A 19,583-nucleotide genomic window follows, 5' to 3' on the forward strand; every position below is an offset into this window, starting at 1 on the left:
GAGACTTCAATGTGGCCTTGGGGAAGTCTCCAACACAGAAAGATTAAGTGATAGCATTTGACTTGAGATTTTTTGTAATATATGGAAAAGATGATAGGCCTTAATTAGTGAATGTTGGTGGATAATGAAATATTATATTGCATTTGCTTGCCAAATAGCACTAGGATAAATCTTTGCTGATGTACAAGTATGCAACCCTCCCAGTCTTTCCCCACTTTCCCTCCCTCCCCACCTCAGCCAAATATTTTCCCTCACAGTCATTGATGCTGCTGTGAGCTGGCAGAGAACAAGACATTCATTCAGCCAGCACCCTCAGATGCCTAAAAATGTGCTGATTTAAAAGGAGAATATGTGTTAATGAGCCAGATTGCATTGTATCAGCCTGGCAACTCATGCAGTCAAGAGGCCATTTACAGTTATAGACTCATTATTTAGTGATAACTTAATTTGATTTTCATCATTATGTCATAGTGGATTACAGTGCAGGTCCCATTAATATAAAATTCATGAGGACTGGAGGGAACTAAGATGAAATTCTGTAGACCCTGTCTCCTAGTGGGATAGTCCTAACTTCATCAGAAATACCACATCTCTGGAAAGCCTAAATAGATCTGAACTGTTTTCCCTTGTCATTTCTCCATGTGTAACCTTGAACTATTTGTCTCCTCTCTCAGGATATCAGTCTCCTCTTGTTGAGGACAAGAGCATTATGTCAGTTCAGAGAAGTACTAGGATTGCAGGCTGGTGCAGAGTCAGAGCAAGGCCCAGCATCCCTGCTTGGCTCCTACCTTCATGAAGCAGGGCAGTGCTGCCCTCCTTGTTTTGAATAGTATGCTTCTTGTGTATCTGATGCCCTTCGAGAAAAGGCATCTACAGCTAAACCCATCTTGAAAAACACTGACAGAGGGTCTCTGGGCTTCCTTTCAGTCTGAGTGTCCTACCATCTAAATGAAAAATAAAATAAGCAGTACTTTTCTTTTCCCCAAGAGTCTCAAGAGAAAAATACACATCCTTTGGTGTTTATTATTGTTTCCTTTCAAACAGAAAGATCTTAAAATTGTCTAGCATGAATCTGTTTTACTACAGATTAAATCATTTGCCTTCTATTTAAGTTTTAAACAGTGGTAAGCATTAAAATCAGGGACCTCTGTGCCTTTATGAAAGAATAAAGTTTATTAGGCTTTGGTTGGGATGTAGCTTGCCAAGTCTCTTAGCTGTTTCTGGGACTGAAATCAATAATGTGATGTGTTTCATTACCTGATGTACAGTTGTTTTACATCATTTAAAGCTGTAGTCCTGGATTTAGGAGTGGTTGTCTCATTCTGTCCCCATTTTCTCTTTTGTCTTCCTGTTGCTGGACTGGTCCTTTCTGATTCGGTGGTTCAACCACAGGCGTAGCTCAACCGTGAGGAAACAGGTAAAGAGCCCAGCAGAGCCGGACTATTCAGTCTGACTCATGAAAACTGAATACCTCCCACAGCCATGGCTGAATTCCATGGCATGCCTCCTCTGACGTCATGCTCGTGCTTGGTTGTATATTTAGTTACAATATGGTTAAGACTCTAGCAAACAATGATTTAACTCTCCTGCAATTATCATAGGCTCTGTGATTTGTTCTTCTTGTTGATAGTTATTTAAGTCTCTTGCGTGTTAGGTTTGGTTTAAATGTGGACAAATTGTTCTATAACAGCCTGTGGTGTCCTTCTCTAGGAGACCATAAAGAGGCCTCACATGCACACTGATGAACCAGCATTGAGGTAGCCAATCCTCAATCTAAAAAGTGTTGCTTAAGTTTGTAAGTTTTAATTATTTCTGGTAACATGGTAATCTTAGACATATTCCTGACATACTCTAACAAAGTATGTATGAAACTGTTAGGGGAATGTTAAAAAAGAAGCACTCAGCTTGACAGGTCTGCACTTGACTTTCATTGTTGTGTTAAAATCCACCACTGAGCAGCCAGTTCTCACTCATGTTAGGAAGACTCTTAGCAGTAGCCAGAGTAATCCATATCAGGGGAAATCTCAATACAACTGCTACTTACTTGAAAGGAAAAAAGTGACTGAAGCATATTTTTGCAGTAGCAATATTCCATTCACTAGTTATAGCCTTTGATGAGTACTGAAGTGACCTCATGTTCCCTAAGCATCTCACACCAGCTTTGTAGGAGTGGGAGGCATCATTTTGTCTACTCAGGAGAAGCTGACCCAGGCCTTTAAAAAGTCATTTGCAGGGCTGGAAAGATGGCTCAGCAGTTAAGAGTACTTGCTGCTCTTCCAGAGGACTTAAGTTTAACTTGTCAGACCCATGTCAGACCACTTAGAGTTGCCTGTAACTCTAGCTCCAGAGGACCCAACACCCTCTTCTGGCCTCTTAGGTTATATGCACATGTGACAAAAACACATGTAAATATAAATAAAATTTTTAATGTCGATTGTAGTCATGCACAGAGGCCCTAGACACAGGGCAGTCATCAGATGCAGAGGGCACAGAGTTTCTGCACTGTTTCCAAACCCAGAACTCTGTTCATGGATCTCACTACTCTGGCTTGGTAAGCAGTCCAGCTGTAGAATTCACTTGACACAGGCTTCTTTGTCCCCTTAGTATTTTGAAGATTTATTTATTTTATTTCATGTATATACGTGTTTTGCCTACATGTATGTATATTCATTGTGAGCATTCTTAAGAGGAACCTGTGTGGAAGTCAGAGGAGGGTCTCAGATCCTCTGGAACTGGAGTTACAGATAGTTATAAGCCACTGTGTGGCTGCCAAAACCAAACCTCAGTCTTCTGCTAGAGCAGCAAATACTCTTGCCTACTCAGCCGTGTCTCTAGCCTTCTTCTAGACTATGGATATCATTTTAATGAGAAGAATATATATATATTTTTTTAATTACAGCATCTTCTTACTATACAGCCCAGTCTGGCTTTGAATTTGTAATCCTCCTACTTCTGTCCCACAAATCCTGGAATTACAAACCCTTGTCATCAAGCCTGGCTATACCTTTTTGAAATCATAAAAATTTCATTGTAACTTTCTACCATCTTATTCCTGTAATTCTTTCTTCTCCTTCTCCCCAGATTTCTGTTAAAACTTGAGAGAGATGAACTGCCTCTCAGAGATAATTTGTTGCTTTTAAAATTAATAGACATTTTACAGATTAAGCAACCACTTTTCTTTTATCGTCAAGAATAGGCTTGAACTTGAAGTTTATTCTTTCCACATCTGGCCTATCTCTAGACCTCTTGCACAGACTAGAGCATGCATGTGGGAGCTTTGCAGCTTGTGCTAAAGTTTGTCAGAGTATCTGCCCCTGGTTGGGGTCACCATCAGCAGGGAGTGGCACCCATCCAGTTTTCATTGCATACCGCTGCACTAGAGCAGTTGCAGGCAGGGTGTGTCCCCTGGCACCAGGTTTGCGTCAGGGTCCAGGATTTACTTCATGCCCCAATCCAGTAAGCTCCTTATACTGGTTGTTCTTTCAGTTTCTCTTCAGTAAGAATTTTTTCGTAGGTGGTCAGAACAGTAAAATCATAATTTAAGAGATCTTATATAAATAACCAGGAAATCCGTCTTTGTTTCTGGTAAATCAGCTAAGTAAGAGGAATAATCTGGAAACCTATTTTCCTGAGAGGCTATGTTCAAAGCAGTTCGGATTTTTCCTAAAAAGGAGGAACACCCCCACCACCTGTTACTTACAGACATCCTTGTTCCACTCAACCCTTTCTTTTTCTCTCCACTGCCCATCACCTCTCACCTCACTCCTGACCTTACTTCCTTGGGTTTTCCTAGGTGTGATCCACTCTATGCTTGTCTCATTTTGAAAACATGTATTTAGTTTATTTTGTGTCTGTGGGTGTTTGGCCTGTGTGTGTGTGTGTGTGTGTGTGTGTGTGTGTGTGTGTGTGTGTGTGTGTGTGTGTGTGTGTGTGTGCACCTTGTATGTACAGTGCCATGGAGGCCAGAAGAGGGCACCAGAATCTTTGGAACTGGAGTCCTCAGTGGTTTTTAGTTGCCATATGAGTGCTGAAAACTGAAACTGGGCCCTCACAAGAGCAACACGTGCTCTTCACTGCTGAGCCATCTCTCCAGCCCCAGAATTTTAAACTCTCACCATAAGTAAGTGATAAATGTTGATAAAGATAGATATATTTAATCTGTCTCAAACATAATGTAGTATCTATATGTATGGAAATACCACATAGTATCCTACTAATACATACAGATTTTATATACCAATTAAAAATAATTAAACCTAAAAAAGCCAGGCGTTGGTGGCACTCACCTTTAATCCCATCACTCGGGAGGCAGAGGCAGGCGGATCTCTGTGAGTTCGAGGCCAGCCTGGTCTACAGAGTGAGTTCCAGGACAGCCTCCAAAACAATACAGAGAAACCCTGTCTCGAAAAACCAATAAATAAATAAATAAAAATAACTATACCTAATTAATACTAAAGGAAAGAAACCATGCTAAACTGTGGATATTATGTAAATGTCATCCTGGTAGTTTTCTCCTGTACATTACTGACTGCTGTTCTACTCTCTTTTCCAAATTATGCCTACTGTCAGTTCCTGCCAGTTTCCTTAATCTGATTGAATGGAAATTTGCCCTGATTGTCCTTAAAAGTCCTTTCCAACCTAAGGTTATATGATAAAAAAAAAGCATTGTGAGCAAAATAATGAAATGAACATTGATTCATTCTAACACTGAAAAAAGAAAGGAAAGATTTAAAAAATGAATAAAAAATATAGAAAGTGCTGAGGAAGTTGTTTGCAGTTAGTGGTGACATCTAGGTTCTGGGGGTGCCGTGGGAACACATAGGCACATATGGGGAAGTGAATTCACTTGTGGCTTAGAAACATCACAAGTAGCAGTGATCTAGGATGTCGGAAACCTCTGTGCTGTTGTTCCTTAGTAGGCCTTGCCTTAGACTCCATTTTAGCCTTCTGTAGTAGGGTAGATGTCTCTGGCTACCCTTGTCTGCCACAGATTATTCCTCTAGGTTACTTCTTCTGGTGGGCTGTTGGTGACTATACACATGCAGCTTTGGTGCCTTGCTTCCTGAGAGCTCTGTGTTTGTCACCCTACTGTTGGTAGAACATTTCCTGCACAGCCAGACACAACTTTGCATTCGCATAGTTTATTAATGCCAGGAACCTATAAGTTTCCCAGTGTCCTCCTTCTTGAACTTTAGATAAACTGGGACCAGAAAACTCTGCAAATCCATTTCCACCACCTTCATTATCTCTCCTGCTACATGGTTTTATAAGAATGGAGACATTTTCCCTTGTGATAGTCAAACCTAGTTTTCACTAGAATAAGGAAGAAAGGACCAGATTCTTCCTCTAAGGTTACTTAGGTTGACTGGCAGAAGTCAGTAATCTAACAAAATATAGGACCCTGGCTGCTGTACCTCAACAGCTGGAAGAAACAGTCGGGTTAGGGAGTGGGTCACAAAGATGAACATTTGGAACTAGGTGTGGTATCACACACCATTAATCCCGGGGAGGCAGAGGCAGGCAGATTTCTGTGTGAATTTGAGGCCACTCTGGCGTACATAGTGAGTTCCAGGCCAACCAGTGCTACTTAGTGAGTCCCTGTTTCAAAGAAAAAGAAAAAATAATAAGAATAAAATGAGCTTTTGTGACACTGAGACCTCTTTCTGGCTTCCTTGGCAACATCCTGATCACTGGCAAGCTTGGAACCTACACAGGCCAAGCCATCTCTTCTCTCAGCCTGACTCCTTCATGAGACCCAGCTGCTTCCCTTATAGTAGCCAAACCACATGGCTACAGTTGAAATTCCAAAGCCAGATGGGTGGAATCCAACCTGTGAAATGGGCAGAAGATACAAGAGTCCACCCCACTGTAGAATCCAGTCTTTCTTGAACATAGGAAATGAGGTTTAGAGCCATATATGATATTTTTCTTTCATGTAGCTACATTATAAAAACCTTTCTGATTTTTCTAATAATTGGTATGCAGTGTTGGCTACCCTCACAGAATACAATATGAGTGACAGCAACGTGTTCAGTAACAGCGAATTAAGGCCTGGCTTTTCTACTTATTAGTTGTGTGTTACAAGCAACATTAACCAAGCCTCATTTCTATATTACCAAGTAAAAATAAACAACAATAATAATACATCATAGAGGCAACCTATCTAAGAGACTTTGTATGTGGACCAACACCTCTGTAAATGTAGACATTGATATTGATGTTCCTGGGGCTGGAGAGATGGTTCTGTGGTTATGAGCACTGGTTGCTCTTGCAGAGGACCTGGGTTTGATTCCCAGCAACCACATAGTGACTCACAACCACCTGTACCTCCAGTCCTAGGAGATCCAATGACTTCTTCTGGCCTCCTTGGGCATCAGACACACAAGTGGCACACAGACATGCATGAAGGCAAATAGTCATATTGTAACATGGGAAGTCTGCATTACATATTCCCATGTCATTCTCATGATTTCCAAGAGTTACTTTTTCTTTTCTTTATTACCTTTATTGTACCAACCAAACCATCTTTTTTTGTTTCTGTCTATCTCTCTGTCTTCTGTCTCTCCCCCGCCCCTGCCTCTCACACTAAAAACTATAGCCCTTTTCTGTCATTTTAAAAACCTTCTGCCACCATTTCCATATCCATAGCCAACACCGTAGCATCAGTGCAGTCAGGCTGGGGGCAGCCAGCTAGCAGTTTCATCTCCATTTTGAGACTAGACTCATTTCTTCTATCCTTGGTTCTAATGTCTATATTTCTTTTCTGCGTTTCAGGATTCCAGCCAGGCAATTCCTCTGGTGGTAGAAAGCTGCATCCGGTTTATTAGCAGACATGGTAAGCAGGAATACAGCTTTGCTCATATTTGTAAAAAGTTAGAACTGCAAAGAATTCCTTGTAGAACAAGAATAGACGTAGTCGGAGCTAGAGAGATGGTTCAGTGGTTGAGAGCACTTGCTGAACAACCATGGGGGCCTTAGTTTAGATTCCAAAACTTACATAGCAAGGAGAGCAGAATCTTACGCACATCTGTAACTAGTGCTGTGGAGGGCAAAGATGGGAAGATCTCTGGGGCTTACTGGCTGCCACCCCAACCTAAAAAAATCCTGTAAGGTCCAGGTTCAGGGGAGAGACACTGCCTCAAAGGAGTAGGGAAGGAAGTATTAGGATAGAGACCAATCAACACTGTCCTCTGGCCTCCATAGCTACACACGGGCACATGTATACATATATGTACATGTACCCCAGAGACAGAGCAGCAGAAAAGGAATAAAATCTTACTTATTCACATAATGTTTGCTCCTTTAGGAAGGCCATATCAGCATGTTGAAAATAGACATGTTTTGATCTAGCCATTTACCATGCTCTTTTCTAGCTCCAGAGTTTTAAGACCCAGCTGCTTTGTGACGAAGTGCAGCTAGGTCATGTGGCAGTGGTAGTGAAACCAGTAGTCATAGCTTTAGTGTGTGGGTATCTCCTGTGGCATAGCCTACCCATTTTGTTCCATTGGCGGTACCAGAATGGCTTGAAACAATTCCATCTATAATGTTGCATTGACTGCGTATAGAATACTTGGATTTTGTCTTAATTTGGTCTCACTGGATACATCATCCCCATGAGCTCAGTTAATAACTGTCCTAAAGTTATGTCCACCTTTTGAGTGTCTTCAAGGACTGGCTCTTTCTCAGCATCAGTCAGATTATACTTGCCTTCTGCTGGGGCTAACAGCAGATTAGACAGACTTTAGGGTTGGAGATGATTGCCAGCAAGTTTATTTTCCAAAGCTGAGAGTGTTTAGAAAGTACATATAGCTATATTGGCCTTAAACATGTCTAAAAACTGGCATCAGAAATTGTTTTTAAATATTTAAAAAGGTTATAAGATGACCATCCTAGAGCTAAAGATTGTTAATCTAAATTTCAAGGCAGCCATTTTTTTTTCTCCATCCCCTTGCCTACCTCCCTACCTATAAACTGGGATATTTCTTAGATTTGTTACTGAAACAGTAATTATTTTAGCATCCTCATCAACTATAAATTTTTAATGGTATCTCAGTTCACTTGAAGTAAGATCACTGTTCATCACTATTGAACAATCAACAAATATTTTATAAGCCCCTGACCAATGCTGAGTACCATGTATTGCCAAGAAAGAAAACATAAAGAGAAGTGATACACTATTCTTGTCTTTAAGTGATTTTAGATTGTATTTGAAAGAAAATAAGCAGATAGTAAGTTAATGAAAAGAAATAAAGTAGTAGTAATTGACAGTAGCAGGGTAATAAATTTACAAGACAGCAGTAATTAATACCAAGGAGCTGGCAAAGATGAATCCAAGCTGAGTTCAGTAGAATAATAATTATTGGTTCCTAAAGAATGGGGAAGAAGTTGTGGATTCATTCATCCATGCATTCACTTGTTCATTCAATACAAAGTCTATATTGATTGCTTATTATAGGCCAGTAAAAAGGTTCTTCCTGAACCTTTTGTTCCACCGAGGAACAGATGATCACCTAGTACACAAATTGACTTGCAATCTTTCCAGAGCTGGTGTATGTCCTGAAGAAAAGCAAGACAAGGTGCAGGATGGAGAATGGAGAGAGGCCTGTTGCAGTGGCTCACGGAAAGCCTCATCTCACATTTGAGTGGAGTTGTGAGGAAGAGGGAAAGTGATGTGTCCATCTGAGGAAGAGTATTTTGTGGAGAGAAAAGCAAAGATCAGAAACTATTGACATATGTAAGGAAAAGTGCACAGGCTGAAGGGAAAGAGTGAAGGGAGGCTGAGAAGACAGGAAGACACAGGACAGTGTTCTTATAGTTTCATTGGCTACAGTAGGTATTTGGGTCTTATTCTGAGTGAGATGGGAACTGGGAAAACAAGAATCATATTTGAAGTATCTCTGGGTGCTGCCTAGAGATTAAAACCAGAAGGAGGAAATAGGAAGCTCCAATAGTAAGCCAGCAATATCATAGTCAAGGAATTACTGTAAAGGTGTATCTCAAACAATATTTAAAAAAATAAGAGCAAAACCTGTGCATAAGACTATTTGCTATAGCATTACTTATAATTGTAAATATTAGAACAATCCTGAGTGCCCATATGTAGAAGAGTAATTAAAAAGCTTATGGTATGTCCATACACTAGAGTAGTATTATCATTATGAAGATGGTGAGCAAGAGTTCTATAGGCTGATTAGAGAGAGTTCTAGGATATATTGTTAAGTCAAAAAAGCAAAATACAAAACAGTGTGTACTCTGCTTTCACATAAAAATGAAGATTTACAAATATATTGACTATATATGAATCTTCTCATTTCTACAGAAAAATACAGGAACAATAAGTATTTTACTGGTTGGTCATTACAAGTAGACAGTGAATGTAAATAATGGAGCCATGGAAAATAAAATAAAGAATGAGTATATTCTCTTGTGTGGTTTTAACTTTAGAATGATGTTAGTGTTTTCCATGCACAAAGGTTGGTTAGATAGATAGATAGATAGATAGATAGATAGATAGATAGATAGATAGATAGATAGATCTAAGATGTGAATAAAAGCCCAAATAGAATGTGAACAGTATCAAATAAGCCTGACTGTATTACAGATGAGAAGAATTAATCATTAATAAGTAAATTTAGAAAACAGTATTTTGATTATAAGACTTCAAACTATGGTTAAGTTGGTAAAGTACATACTGTGCAAGTTCAAGGACCTGAGTTCAGATTCACAAAACCCACATAAAAATCTGGGCATGGCAGCACATGCCTGTAACCCCAGTGATAACTGTGTGTGACAAGCAGAGACAGAGAGATCACTGAGCCCTATTGCCCAGCCAGCCCAGCAAAAGCAAAGAGCCTGAAGTCCAACAAGGGACCTCACTCCTACAGTAGCAAAGGTAGAGAAGAAGAACATCAGGAGGAAAGCTGATATTGACCTCTAACCTCCACACACACATACATGTGTATACACCCACACTAACAAGTACCTGCAGTGCTACACACACTCAAAGACAAAAGCATGTATAATAAATATATATAAGAATTAATACTTTTATCACAGAAGTGTTGGTTATCAAGTAGAAATTTTGTGTATTCCAGGAGTAACCAATAAATACATTATTGACTTGGGATTGTGGGGGTGTGGATGTATATTAAGACAAGGTCCCACTATGTAGCCATGACTGGCCTAGAACTTACTAAAAGAACCATGCTGGCTACAAATTTGCAGTGATCCTGTAGCCTCGGCCTCCAGAGTGCTAGAATTGTAGGTCTGAGCCACCACTCCTGGTCATTGTTGATTTCTTTTTTTTCTTTTTAATTCAGCATATAACTAGTCAAAAAGTATTTTTCTAGCTGAATTGACTTTTTGCTAAAGGAAAGGAATTATGGAGTCTCTAAAAAGCTATGCTTAAATTTTTTGTGTATGAGCCGAGCGGTGGTGGCACACACCTTTAATCCCAGCACTCGGGAGGCAGAAGCAGAGGCAGGCGGATCTCTGTGAGTTCGAGGCCGGGCTAGACCAACAGCCTCCAAAACAATACAGAGAAACCCTGTCTTGTAAAACCAAAAAAATAAATAAATAAAATTGTGTATGTACATTTAGTGGATTCATCACCTTTGTTAACCTCAAAAGAGTGTATGGCACATCAAATGCTAGGAATTTTTACATCCTAGCAATTGTCTTTTAGAAGATAACTACTGTTACAGATCCCATTACATAGATGAGGAAACTAACATTCTGTGTAGTGGTGGGTCGGTGTGATCCATGAGGATATTCAAGAGGAGGAATCTGAGGAACCACTAAAATTAACTATTCAGGGAATTTTTTTTTAATTTACCATTTTCAAGAAAAAAAAAATGTGAGGTGGTTGTTGCAGCAGTCCATTCAAGAATTATCCAAGAGAGCAACTCTTAACAACAGCTGAGTCCAGCAGGTTCTATGTCATATCCAAATAATTTACCCAAATCCAATGGGTTTTTATGCTTTTATGTTAGTATGTGCTAAGAAACGAAAAGTAAAGATTATGGAAAAACCACCTGGTTTCTCCTTTGTGGAAATTTTGTTGTTTCTCCTCTCAGAATTATCACATCAGGTACTCTAAAGATTCTGTCTGGTGGGCCAGTAAGATATTTCAGTAGGTGAAAGTACTTGCCTTTCGAGCGGATGATGTCAGTTAACCCTCTCAGAACGTGGACCTACACACATGTACCATGGCACATGTACCTGAACACACACATTCTTGCATATTCACACAACAATAAGTGGTCCTAATCTAGGGAGTCAATTCTCTACAAGAACTGAAAACCAGACTGAAGTTGAGCTCAGTATTTTAGGCCAGTTGTCTGATTTCCAACAAGCTCATTTCTCATTTGTTCTTCCCTGGTCCCACAGGCCAAGGCTACATTTCCTTAGTCATCAAAAGTACCCAGAAGCACTGAGGTAACCCTCTCAAGAAGTTGTGTAGCACTTCCCCAGCTAAAACACACCAAGTAGCCTGGTTTAAGATGACATTTCCTCATGCCCTGTGTTTCTGATAAGTCCTTGGGTGTGTTTCTATTTCTGTCAGAGCCTTGCTATTTATGATACATTCTGTGTTTAAACAACAATTTCTGGCTCTCATATCCCATTTGGTAACTAACATAGTACTACTACCTCACTGGCACTGATGGGATTGTAATACTGCTTACCATACTATGAGGACTATTTTAGAGATTACCGTAGAGGGACAAGCAACTTACATCTTATTAAAAGCCAGGTAATCACATTCCCTTTGCTTCCTTCCAGTCAGATTTCCTACAATTTCAGTCTTGGCCTATGTGGTATAGCTTCAAAAATCAAACTAATAGAATATAGCTTCCCTCACTTCAAGGTAATTCTGAAACAGCCAGCAAAATATAGCACTATTCTATTTTGTTTGTTTTTCTAAAATCAATCTGAGGTTTATACAAGCCTTTTGGAGGAGCACAGAGAAAGGTTGACAAAGGAGACCTATACTTGGAGAAAGACTGAAAGTCCTGATACAGCTAGGGATATCAGCTAAGCCCCTTGCTGGACCAGTCACTGGTGATATTACAATTGCATGTGTGGTGCTTTCTAAGCTGTGTCTAAATACAAGCAAGCCAAGATGGCTTCCTCCCATCGTCTGCACTTGGAGACCAATAGCCCCATGTCCACCACCAAAAAAATGAGTCTGTGATTGCAGCCACAAGACTGCCTTTGAGCTCTGGTCCTGGTTCTGTGCAACTGAAGGCTGCTCATCATTCACCAGTCTCCTCATCTAGAAGATGGGATTGCTGCTAACCCTGACCTTGTAAGGTTATATGACAAGCAAATGTTTTATATGACAATGGCAGCCATTATATATGAATTATTTTCATGACTGTCCACTCCAGCAAAACCATGAGAAGAGAGTTTTTTGTACACTTCATAATACAGTTTTTACATGTTTTCTTTAGAAAATTGTAGCAAGCAGTCAGGGTCCAGTGCCTAGAACAAAGACTCTGACAGTGTTGTCTGTTGGTTGTTCATTTTTGTTTTTTATGTCCTCTGTTTTTCATCAGTTCAGAAAGCATTGTCCCCTAAAATAATGGAGATAGTGTTAAAATGCTTAAGACTCCTAACAACCTCAGCCTTTCTCTGCTAACTTCTCTAATGGTGCCTAATGCCTTGCCTGCCAAGACCCACCTCCATTCTTAACTCTGGGCAACAAGAAAGCACCAACAGGAGACTTCCCCACTCTACAGGTACGGACATGAAACTGCAGGCAGGAGAGGCAACCCCCTGGGAATCCCTTGGAGTCACAGAGGGTGTGAGCATGTCTTCCCTTAAGTCTTTGGCCAGATGCTTTCCTTACACTAATGCCCTGGAATCCTCCCAGAGACTTTTCCAACATCACTGCCCTGTGTTTCTCCTTTGTCCTAAACCAGAAAAGACAAAAATACTTAAATATGTGGTACCAATGGAGATGGGTATTCTACTAATCTTGACCTTATGACTGTATGAACTTGCCTTTTTTTTTTCTTTTTTCTTTTTGACCACTCTATTTTGTGTGTTTCTAGGCCTACAACATGAAGGAATTTTCCGAGTGTCTGGATCACAAGTGGAAGTGAATGACATAAAAAATGCCTTTGAGAGAGGTGAGGTGGGATTAAACAGCCGTAAGATAAGACAAATGTTTCAGCCCTGTGGAGATGGCTCCACCTTTCCCCCTAGAGTCCCTGTGCTTAAAAACCTAAGAGATTGCCTGTTTTCTCTGTACTTTCAGTAGGTATACAGAGAGATGTGAGGGCATGTCCCAGCTTCCTTCTTTCTTAGCTCCACCCATCCTGCCTCATTCCTGTGATGATCTGCCAAAACCCAAGTAGTTACTGTATATCCAGACAGTTAATAGCCTCATCCAGAACCCTTGGTGGCAGTTAATATCAAGGCTAATGTGCTTGTTCATTGTATCCCATTTATCATCTTGTGGTCTATTAAGGTAATGGGCAAGCTTTGGCAATTTCTGTCACTGTAATGGATGTATATAGTTTCAATTTAAGGTTGGTGTTATCATTAAATTTAATTACACTTGATATGAAAATTTCCATTGGGATTCTGGGATGACTGTTCTGTCAGTAGGTGTCCTCTGATACGACCGTCAAAGAAAGCGGCCTCCATCAGAGGCCCAGTCTCCTCCCAGTTTCGTGATGCTTGTTAGAGAAACAGTTCCTTGTTTCCACAGCAATGTTCATTAGCCTGATCAGTCTGCCACACCGTGACTGTCGTGCTGGGTAGAACGATAATGAGATGAGGATGCTGTGATTTGCCTAACTTCTCTTTCCTTTTGGGGTGGGGGCTACGTATCTTCAGGAGAGGACCCTCTGGCTGGGGACCAAAATGACCATGACATGGACTCCATAGCTGGTGTCCTCAAGCTTTACTTCCGGGGACTGGAACACCCGCTGTTCCCCAAGGACATCTTCCATGACTTGATTGCCTGTGTCAGTAAGTATCATTGTACCTCACAAATGGCAGCAAGACATTTGGAAATTTCCACCAATTTGTTTCCTCATAAGCTTTTCAGTAAAGTTTTTCTTTATTTCTTCCAGTGAGTGTCACCTCTTTATCTACTGTTTTATCCCTGGTAGGGGGAAAGAAAGAATGATTTAACAGTAATAGTATAGAATCTAAGTCAAGACTCCTGGCTTTTTCCTTTCTAGTTTATCTCAGTCATTAATTCCTTCATATCTCTGGTTTATCTTTTTTTTAGTAAAATGCTTTTATATTCATCCATCTTAAAGCTTATATACAATGTCTGTGCTATTAATAGGACCAGATAAAAGTAAACACTGACCCTGCCCCCTCCCTGTTTTGTATGTGCCATGTCTTACCTGCTGCTACACATATTGACACGTGTCAGTGAACAAGAAAAGGCCCTCTGTGTACTTGAAAGTACCGTTTACTATTTTCCCAGAGAAAGGTCTCTGTTTTCTTTAGAGTTCCCTTTTAGGGCTTGAAAAGTTATTCCTAGACGTTTAGTTTATTCATTGTACTGAAGGATCCTATCACTTGATTCCATGGAAAGCAATCCATGAAAATTTAAGTTAGTATCAAGTTATTCAGGAAGCAGATTATCCTATTTAGGGTTTCTGTTGCTGTGAGTTTAAAAAAAAATGACCAAAAGTAACTTGAGGAGGAAAGGGTTTATTTCATCTTACACTTCCATCACTAAGGGAAGTCAGGACAGGAACTCAAACAGGGCAGGAACCTGGAGGCAGGAACTGTTGCAGTGGCCATAAAGGAGTGCTGCTTACTGGCTTGTTCCTTGTGGTTTGCCCAGCCTGCTTTCTTATAGCACCCACAGTGAGCTGGGTGTTCTCACATCAATAAAACACACAAGCTTACCCATAGGCTAATGTGATGGGGCATTTTCTTAATTGAGATCCCCTCTTTCCAAATGACTCTAGCTGATGTCAAATTGACATAAAGATAACACTACATAGACCCTACCTGAATGATGACCCCATTAGCTGAAGAGAATAAATGCAGAAAAGGCTTTTCCAGGTTGAACAAGGTATTCATGCCTCCTAAATTTTCAGTTTGGCCCAGTGTTTAGTCTAAATACTTACTTGTTCCTCTGTTGGTTATTCTGAGAAAGCCCAGGACATCTGGGATATCAGTTCTCTTTGTTTGTTGGACAGTTAATATACATGAATTACTTAGGTCATATCCTCATGTATTTTCCAAGTCTGGACCTAAGTGAAGTCTCTTGCCTTGGGCTGGAGTTGCCAAGATACACCAGAATCCTCAGCCACCCAGTTCTATTACTCTCACTCCTCATCTAGTATTTGCTATCAAGTCCATCTTGACACACAGTTAGAGGCTGTTGATGACAGAGGCCACAGCAGATAGCCAAATCTGTACTAACCTGACCATAGCACAAAAGTCAGCAATCTTCTCTGGTCTTCATCACATATTTTACTACTTATCCAGGGTCCTGATCTCTCCTCTCTCTAGTCATGCTCTGTTCATATCTACTTTAGATAAGGGAGGTAGAAGCCAGACTTCTCCAGAGGAGAAAGAGGTATCTGTGTGGTGTATAGGAGTCAAAGAAGGTCCCTTCTCAAGTGTGGGGCCCTTCAAGACTGAGCATTCAGTAGTCATGATAGGATTAAGGTCAGCTCTGTGTCTGTTACTGTTTAAATTAGAGGGGGAACATACCAAACTAGTCTGTGCCCATGGAGCATATAGCCTGAGTCCTGTATCAGTCAGGCTGTATGAATCCCAGCACAGTGTCTCTTGCAGCACCCTCATCCCACATAGCATCCAGGATGACACTCCTGTCACCATACCAAGGCTGTACATGGACTGGCTCTGCTTGCTCTATGAGTTACACTACTGATGAAAAGAAATTTCTTACTGTTCCTCTCCAGGATTGTAGTCATACTATAGGATAACACATGCCTTTCTTCTTTCAGCAATGGACAACCTACAAGAGAGAGCTGTGCATATCCGGAAAGTCCTTCTGGTCCTGCCCAAACCCACTCTGATTATCATGAGATACCTCTTTGCCTTCCTTAATCAGTGAGTAGCTTTCACAGTGGCAAGCCTGGCTTTGACTACCCAGGACCTTCATGTGGATCTATGTCTTACCATCTATCCTAACAGATACTGAGCATCTGCCATACACCAACTACGGTGCTGGGCTATTAAAAATGCGGTGTTAAATGGAAAAGAAAGGCCTTTTATCATTAGATCATGGTCCAAGGAAGGAAACAGACAATAGTAGATACATCAGGTAGAATAGTTGCTAAGAAGAAGAGTAAAGATGGGGATAGAGTTAAGAGGTCCTAAGGACAAAGGATGAAAAAGAGCTGGTTTAGAGATATGCTTGCCACAGAGGCCTGTTTGAGAAGATCAGGTATAAGCAGTAACCTGAAGGGTAGAAAGGGGGCCTATAAGGACACTGGAGACTTGAGGGTCGCAAATAATAAGTTTGAATTTGGGAAATAACTTAAAAGCCTTTAAAGAGAAAAATGGTGTTCATTTTCAAATCTGCCAGTTACTTTTGGAGAAGTTACTGCAGAGGGTCAAAGAGAAGAGACACCTACTCCAAGGCCATGACATGATCTAACTGAGGTGTTGGTAGACCAGAAGACGACAGAAAGGGTCAGGCTTATGATATACATTGAACACTGGTGAGACAGGCATAGCTTCCCATGGTCCCCAGCTTTCTCCATGTTGTCATCTATCATCATTCTGGTTCTAGGTTTCCATATACCCAAGAAATAGTTCTATGAATTCCTGGATCCATCAAAACAGGGAAACCAAAGATAAGTCAAAGGACCAAAATGTTTTAGTTTTAGCATATACCTTGTGAGTATAAAGTTGTCATACATTGGTTTTGTTTAAAATCACTACAAATTTAGAGTCCATTTCACAAGCCTCATCCTGGTTAGACATTCATGATTGGCCCGGCCAATCATGGGATTATATCTGGGATTAGTGTCCCCTGCCTAAAACCTTATTGGGAAGCTCACATCATCACAATCCCAGTGCAAAACCATAGAGAATCCTGACTCTGTTGTCTGCATCTTCCTCAAAGTTGAGTCTGACAGAGTCCTAACTCAGTCCCCCATCTGCCCTTGAGATGAACTCCACATAACTCATTAGTGTACTCATTCACAGCCTGGAAACACTTCTCGCTACTCTGTTAGTCAGTCCCCTTAGGGCCCGAGTCACGGCCTGTTCACATTAACTGTACCTACCCTGAACCCATGAACTAGGAACATGACAGAGGCAGCCAGATAGACCAGCTGGTAGAAACAGGAAAGACATAAATTAGCTGTTGTCTTTTCTGGACTTTCAGAGGAGAGAGACAATAGAGTAAGCATGATACAGTATAAGAGACAATGGCCATTATTAGAAAAAAAGCATGGAAATGGTACTAATTCCAATTATTAATCTGTTTGTGTGTGTATAATTTTAAAAATATTGTTGTGTGCATGTAATTTTAAAAATTATATAGGAAAGGTGACACATTTATAATCACAGTGTTTCTGAAAAGAGTAACGTGCAAGACATGGTTTGTAAAGTCTCCATGGGAAGATGACAACTGATAAGTGTGCAGCTGCCAACAGTTGCATCAGGAGTTGACAGGTGGTTCCTCGTGGAGACTTTATCTGGACCCTCACTTTGGGGATCCACTCTTTATCCTCGCTCAAGTTTGTTCTTGGCTTGTACACATACTGAATCTCAAGGAATCAAACTAAAGCATCTATAGGCTGGCACTTCAGATGCATCTTAGCAGGCTCTAATCCAGAGTCTCACTTGTTGTGAAGATGATATTGAGTTAGGGCAATGGATCTCATCTGAATGCACAGCTTGGGGAAGTTCTGCCTCTAAGCTCACAAAAATGTGCCTTATTCATACAGTAGGATATTGTTTAGCCATAAAAATGAATGAAATATTGGCACTACCATGCGGATGAACCTTGATAACACTGTGTTGAGTAATAAACCAGATACACACACACACACATACACACACACAAACACAAAGAAAAAAATCCTAAATATGGTAAGATTCCATTCCATTTGTATGAAATCTCCAGAACAGGCAAGTCCATAGAAATAGAAAGCAGATTCCCAGTTGTCAAGGACTGAAAAGAGGGTTGGAAAATAGCTGGTTAGTGAATACCAGGCTTCTTTCAAGGATGATGACAATGTTGTACAACTTAAAGGTAATGGTTACATAACATTGTGAGTATGCTAAATGCCACCAAATTGTATACTTTTATTTATTATTTTTATTCAGAATACAAAGTGATGGATTTCACTGATTGTTTTCATACATGCATATCATTTTACTTTGTTCTTTACTTGCCCCCTATTGCCTCCCCCGGCTCTCTTTGCCAGTCCTCTTCCTCTTCCAAAAAGTACCTACTTCTGCTTTCCAGTTACAGATATTTCATTACCCTTCCTTTTTTCCCTTCCCCTCCCTTTAGGCCTTCTCTTCTCTACTAGTCCCTTTTCTGTTTCACATCCTACACACACACACACACACACACACACACACACACTCCACGTATGAAAAAAAGTATGATATTTATGTTTGTAAGTCAGCTTTATTTTACTTTGTGCAATGATCTTTGATCCTGTTTTCCTGCCAGTACTATAATTCCATTCCTTCTTTTTTGTTGTTGTTTTTTTGTTTGTTTTTTGGGTTTTTTTGTTGTTGGTTTTTTTTTTTTTTTTTTTTTTTTTTTGGTTTTTCGAGACAGGGTTTCTCTGTATTGTCTTGGAGGCTGTCCTGGAACTCGCTTGGTAGACCAGGCTGGCCTCGAACTCACAGAGATCCACCTGCCTCTGCCTCCCAAGTGCTGGGATTAAAGGTGTGCGCCACCAACGCCCGGCTGTTTTTTGGTTTTTTAAGACAGGGTTTTTCTGTATTGCTTTGGAGGTTTTCCTGGAACTTGCTCTGTAGATCAGGCTAGCCTGGAACTCACAAACATTCGCTTGCCTCTGCCTCCCGAGTGCTGGATTAAAGGCATGAGCCACCAATGCCCGGCTAATTCCATTCTTTTTTGTACCAGAATAAAATACCATGTTTGGACTGGAGAGATGGCTTAGCCTTTAACGGCTAGGCCCACAACCAAAAATTTAAGAGTTCGATAAAATGCCATATTTATAAGTACCACATTTTGTTTATCCATTCACCTGTTGGTAGACTTATTGCTAGACTAGTTACATAGCTTGGCTACTATGCATAGTATAACAGTAAACATGGAAATGCAACTATATCTGTGGTATGCTGACTTAGAATACTTTAGGAATATACTCTAGAGTGTTTTAGCTGAGTCATGTGTTAGTTCTATTTAGTATCTGTGCTATCTGCATTCTGATTTCCATAGTGGCTGCACCAGTTTGCATTTCTACGTCTTCTGTAAGGGTTCTTCTTTCCCAACATCTTCACCAGCATTTATTGTCAGTTATCTTCTTGATAACAGCCTTTTTGACTGGTATGCAACAGATTCTCAATTACCTGTGTGTGTGTGTATGTGTGTGTGTGTGTGTGTATACAAACATCTAGAGCAGGAGTTTGAAGTA

At 40.4% G+C, this 19,583-nt stretch overlaps 1 protein-coding gene across 8 annotated transcripts in view; it reads left to right on the forward strand.

Moving 5' to 3' along the window:
• Positions 1–19,583, forward strand: part of Srgap2 (SLIT-ROBO Rho GTPase activating protein 2) — a 215,306-nt gene that overhangs the window by 174,972 nt on the left and 20,751 nt on the right. For 6 of the 8 annotated variants that reach the window (XM_005079849.4, XM_013120382.3, XM_021232878.2 and 3 more), the window contains 5 exons: positions 1,393–1,417; positions 6,775–6,835; positions 13,056–13,133; positions 13,846–13,980; positions 15,954–16,059. In XM_005079849.4, the coding sequence (XP_005079906.1) occupies positions 1,393–1,417; positions 6,775–6,835; positions 13,056–13,133; positions 13,846–13,980; positions 15,954–16,059 (405 nt within the window). Of the gene's footprint in view, positions 1–674; positions 1,366–1,392; positions 1,418–6,774; positions 6,836–8,542; positions 9,420–13,055; positions 13,134–13,845; positions 13,981–15,953; positions 16,060–19,583 lie in introns of those variants that run through there. The other 2 variants (XM_021232880.2, XM_021232881.2) reach the window with 2 other exon arrangements.

This window comes from Mesocricetus auratus, unplaced genomic scaffold (assembly GCF_017639785.1).
Source record: "Mesocricetus auratus isolate SY011 unplaced genomic scaffold, BCM_Maur_2.0 Super-Scaffold_100676, whole genome shotgun sequence".
NCBI lineage: Eukaryota > Metazoa > Chordata > Mammalia > Rodentia > Cricetidae > Mesocricetus > Mesocricetus auratus.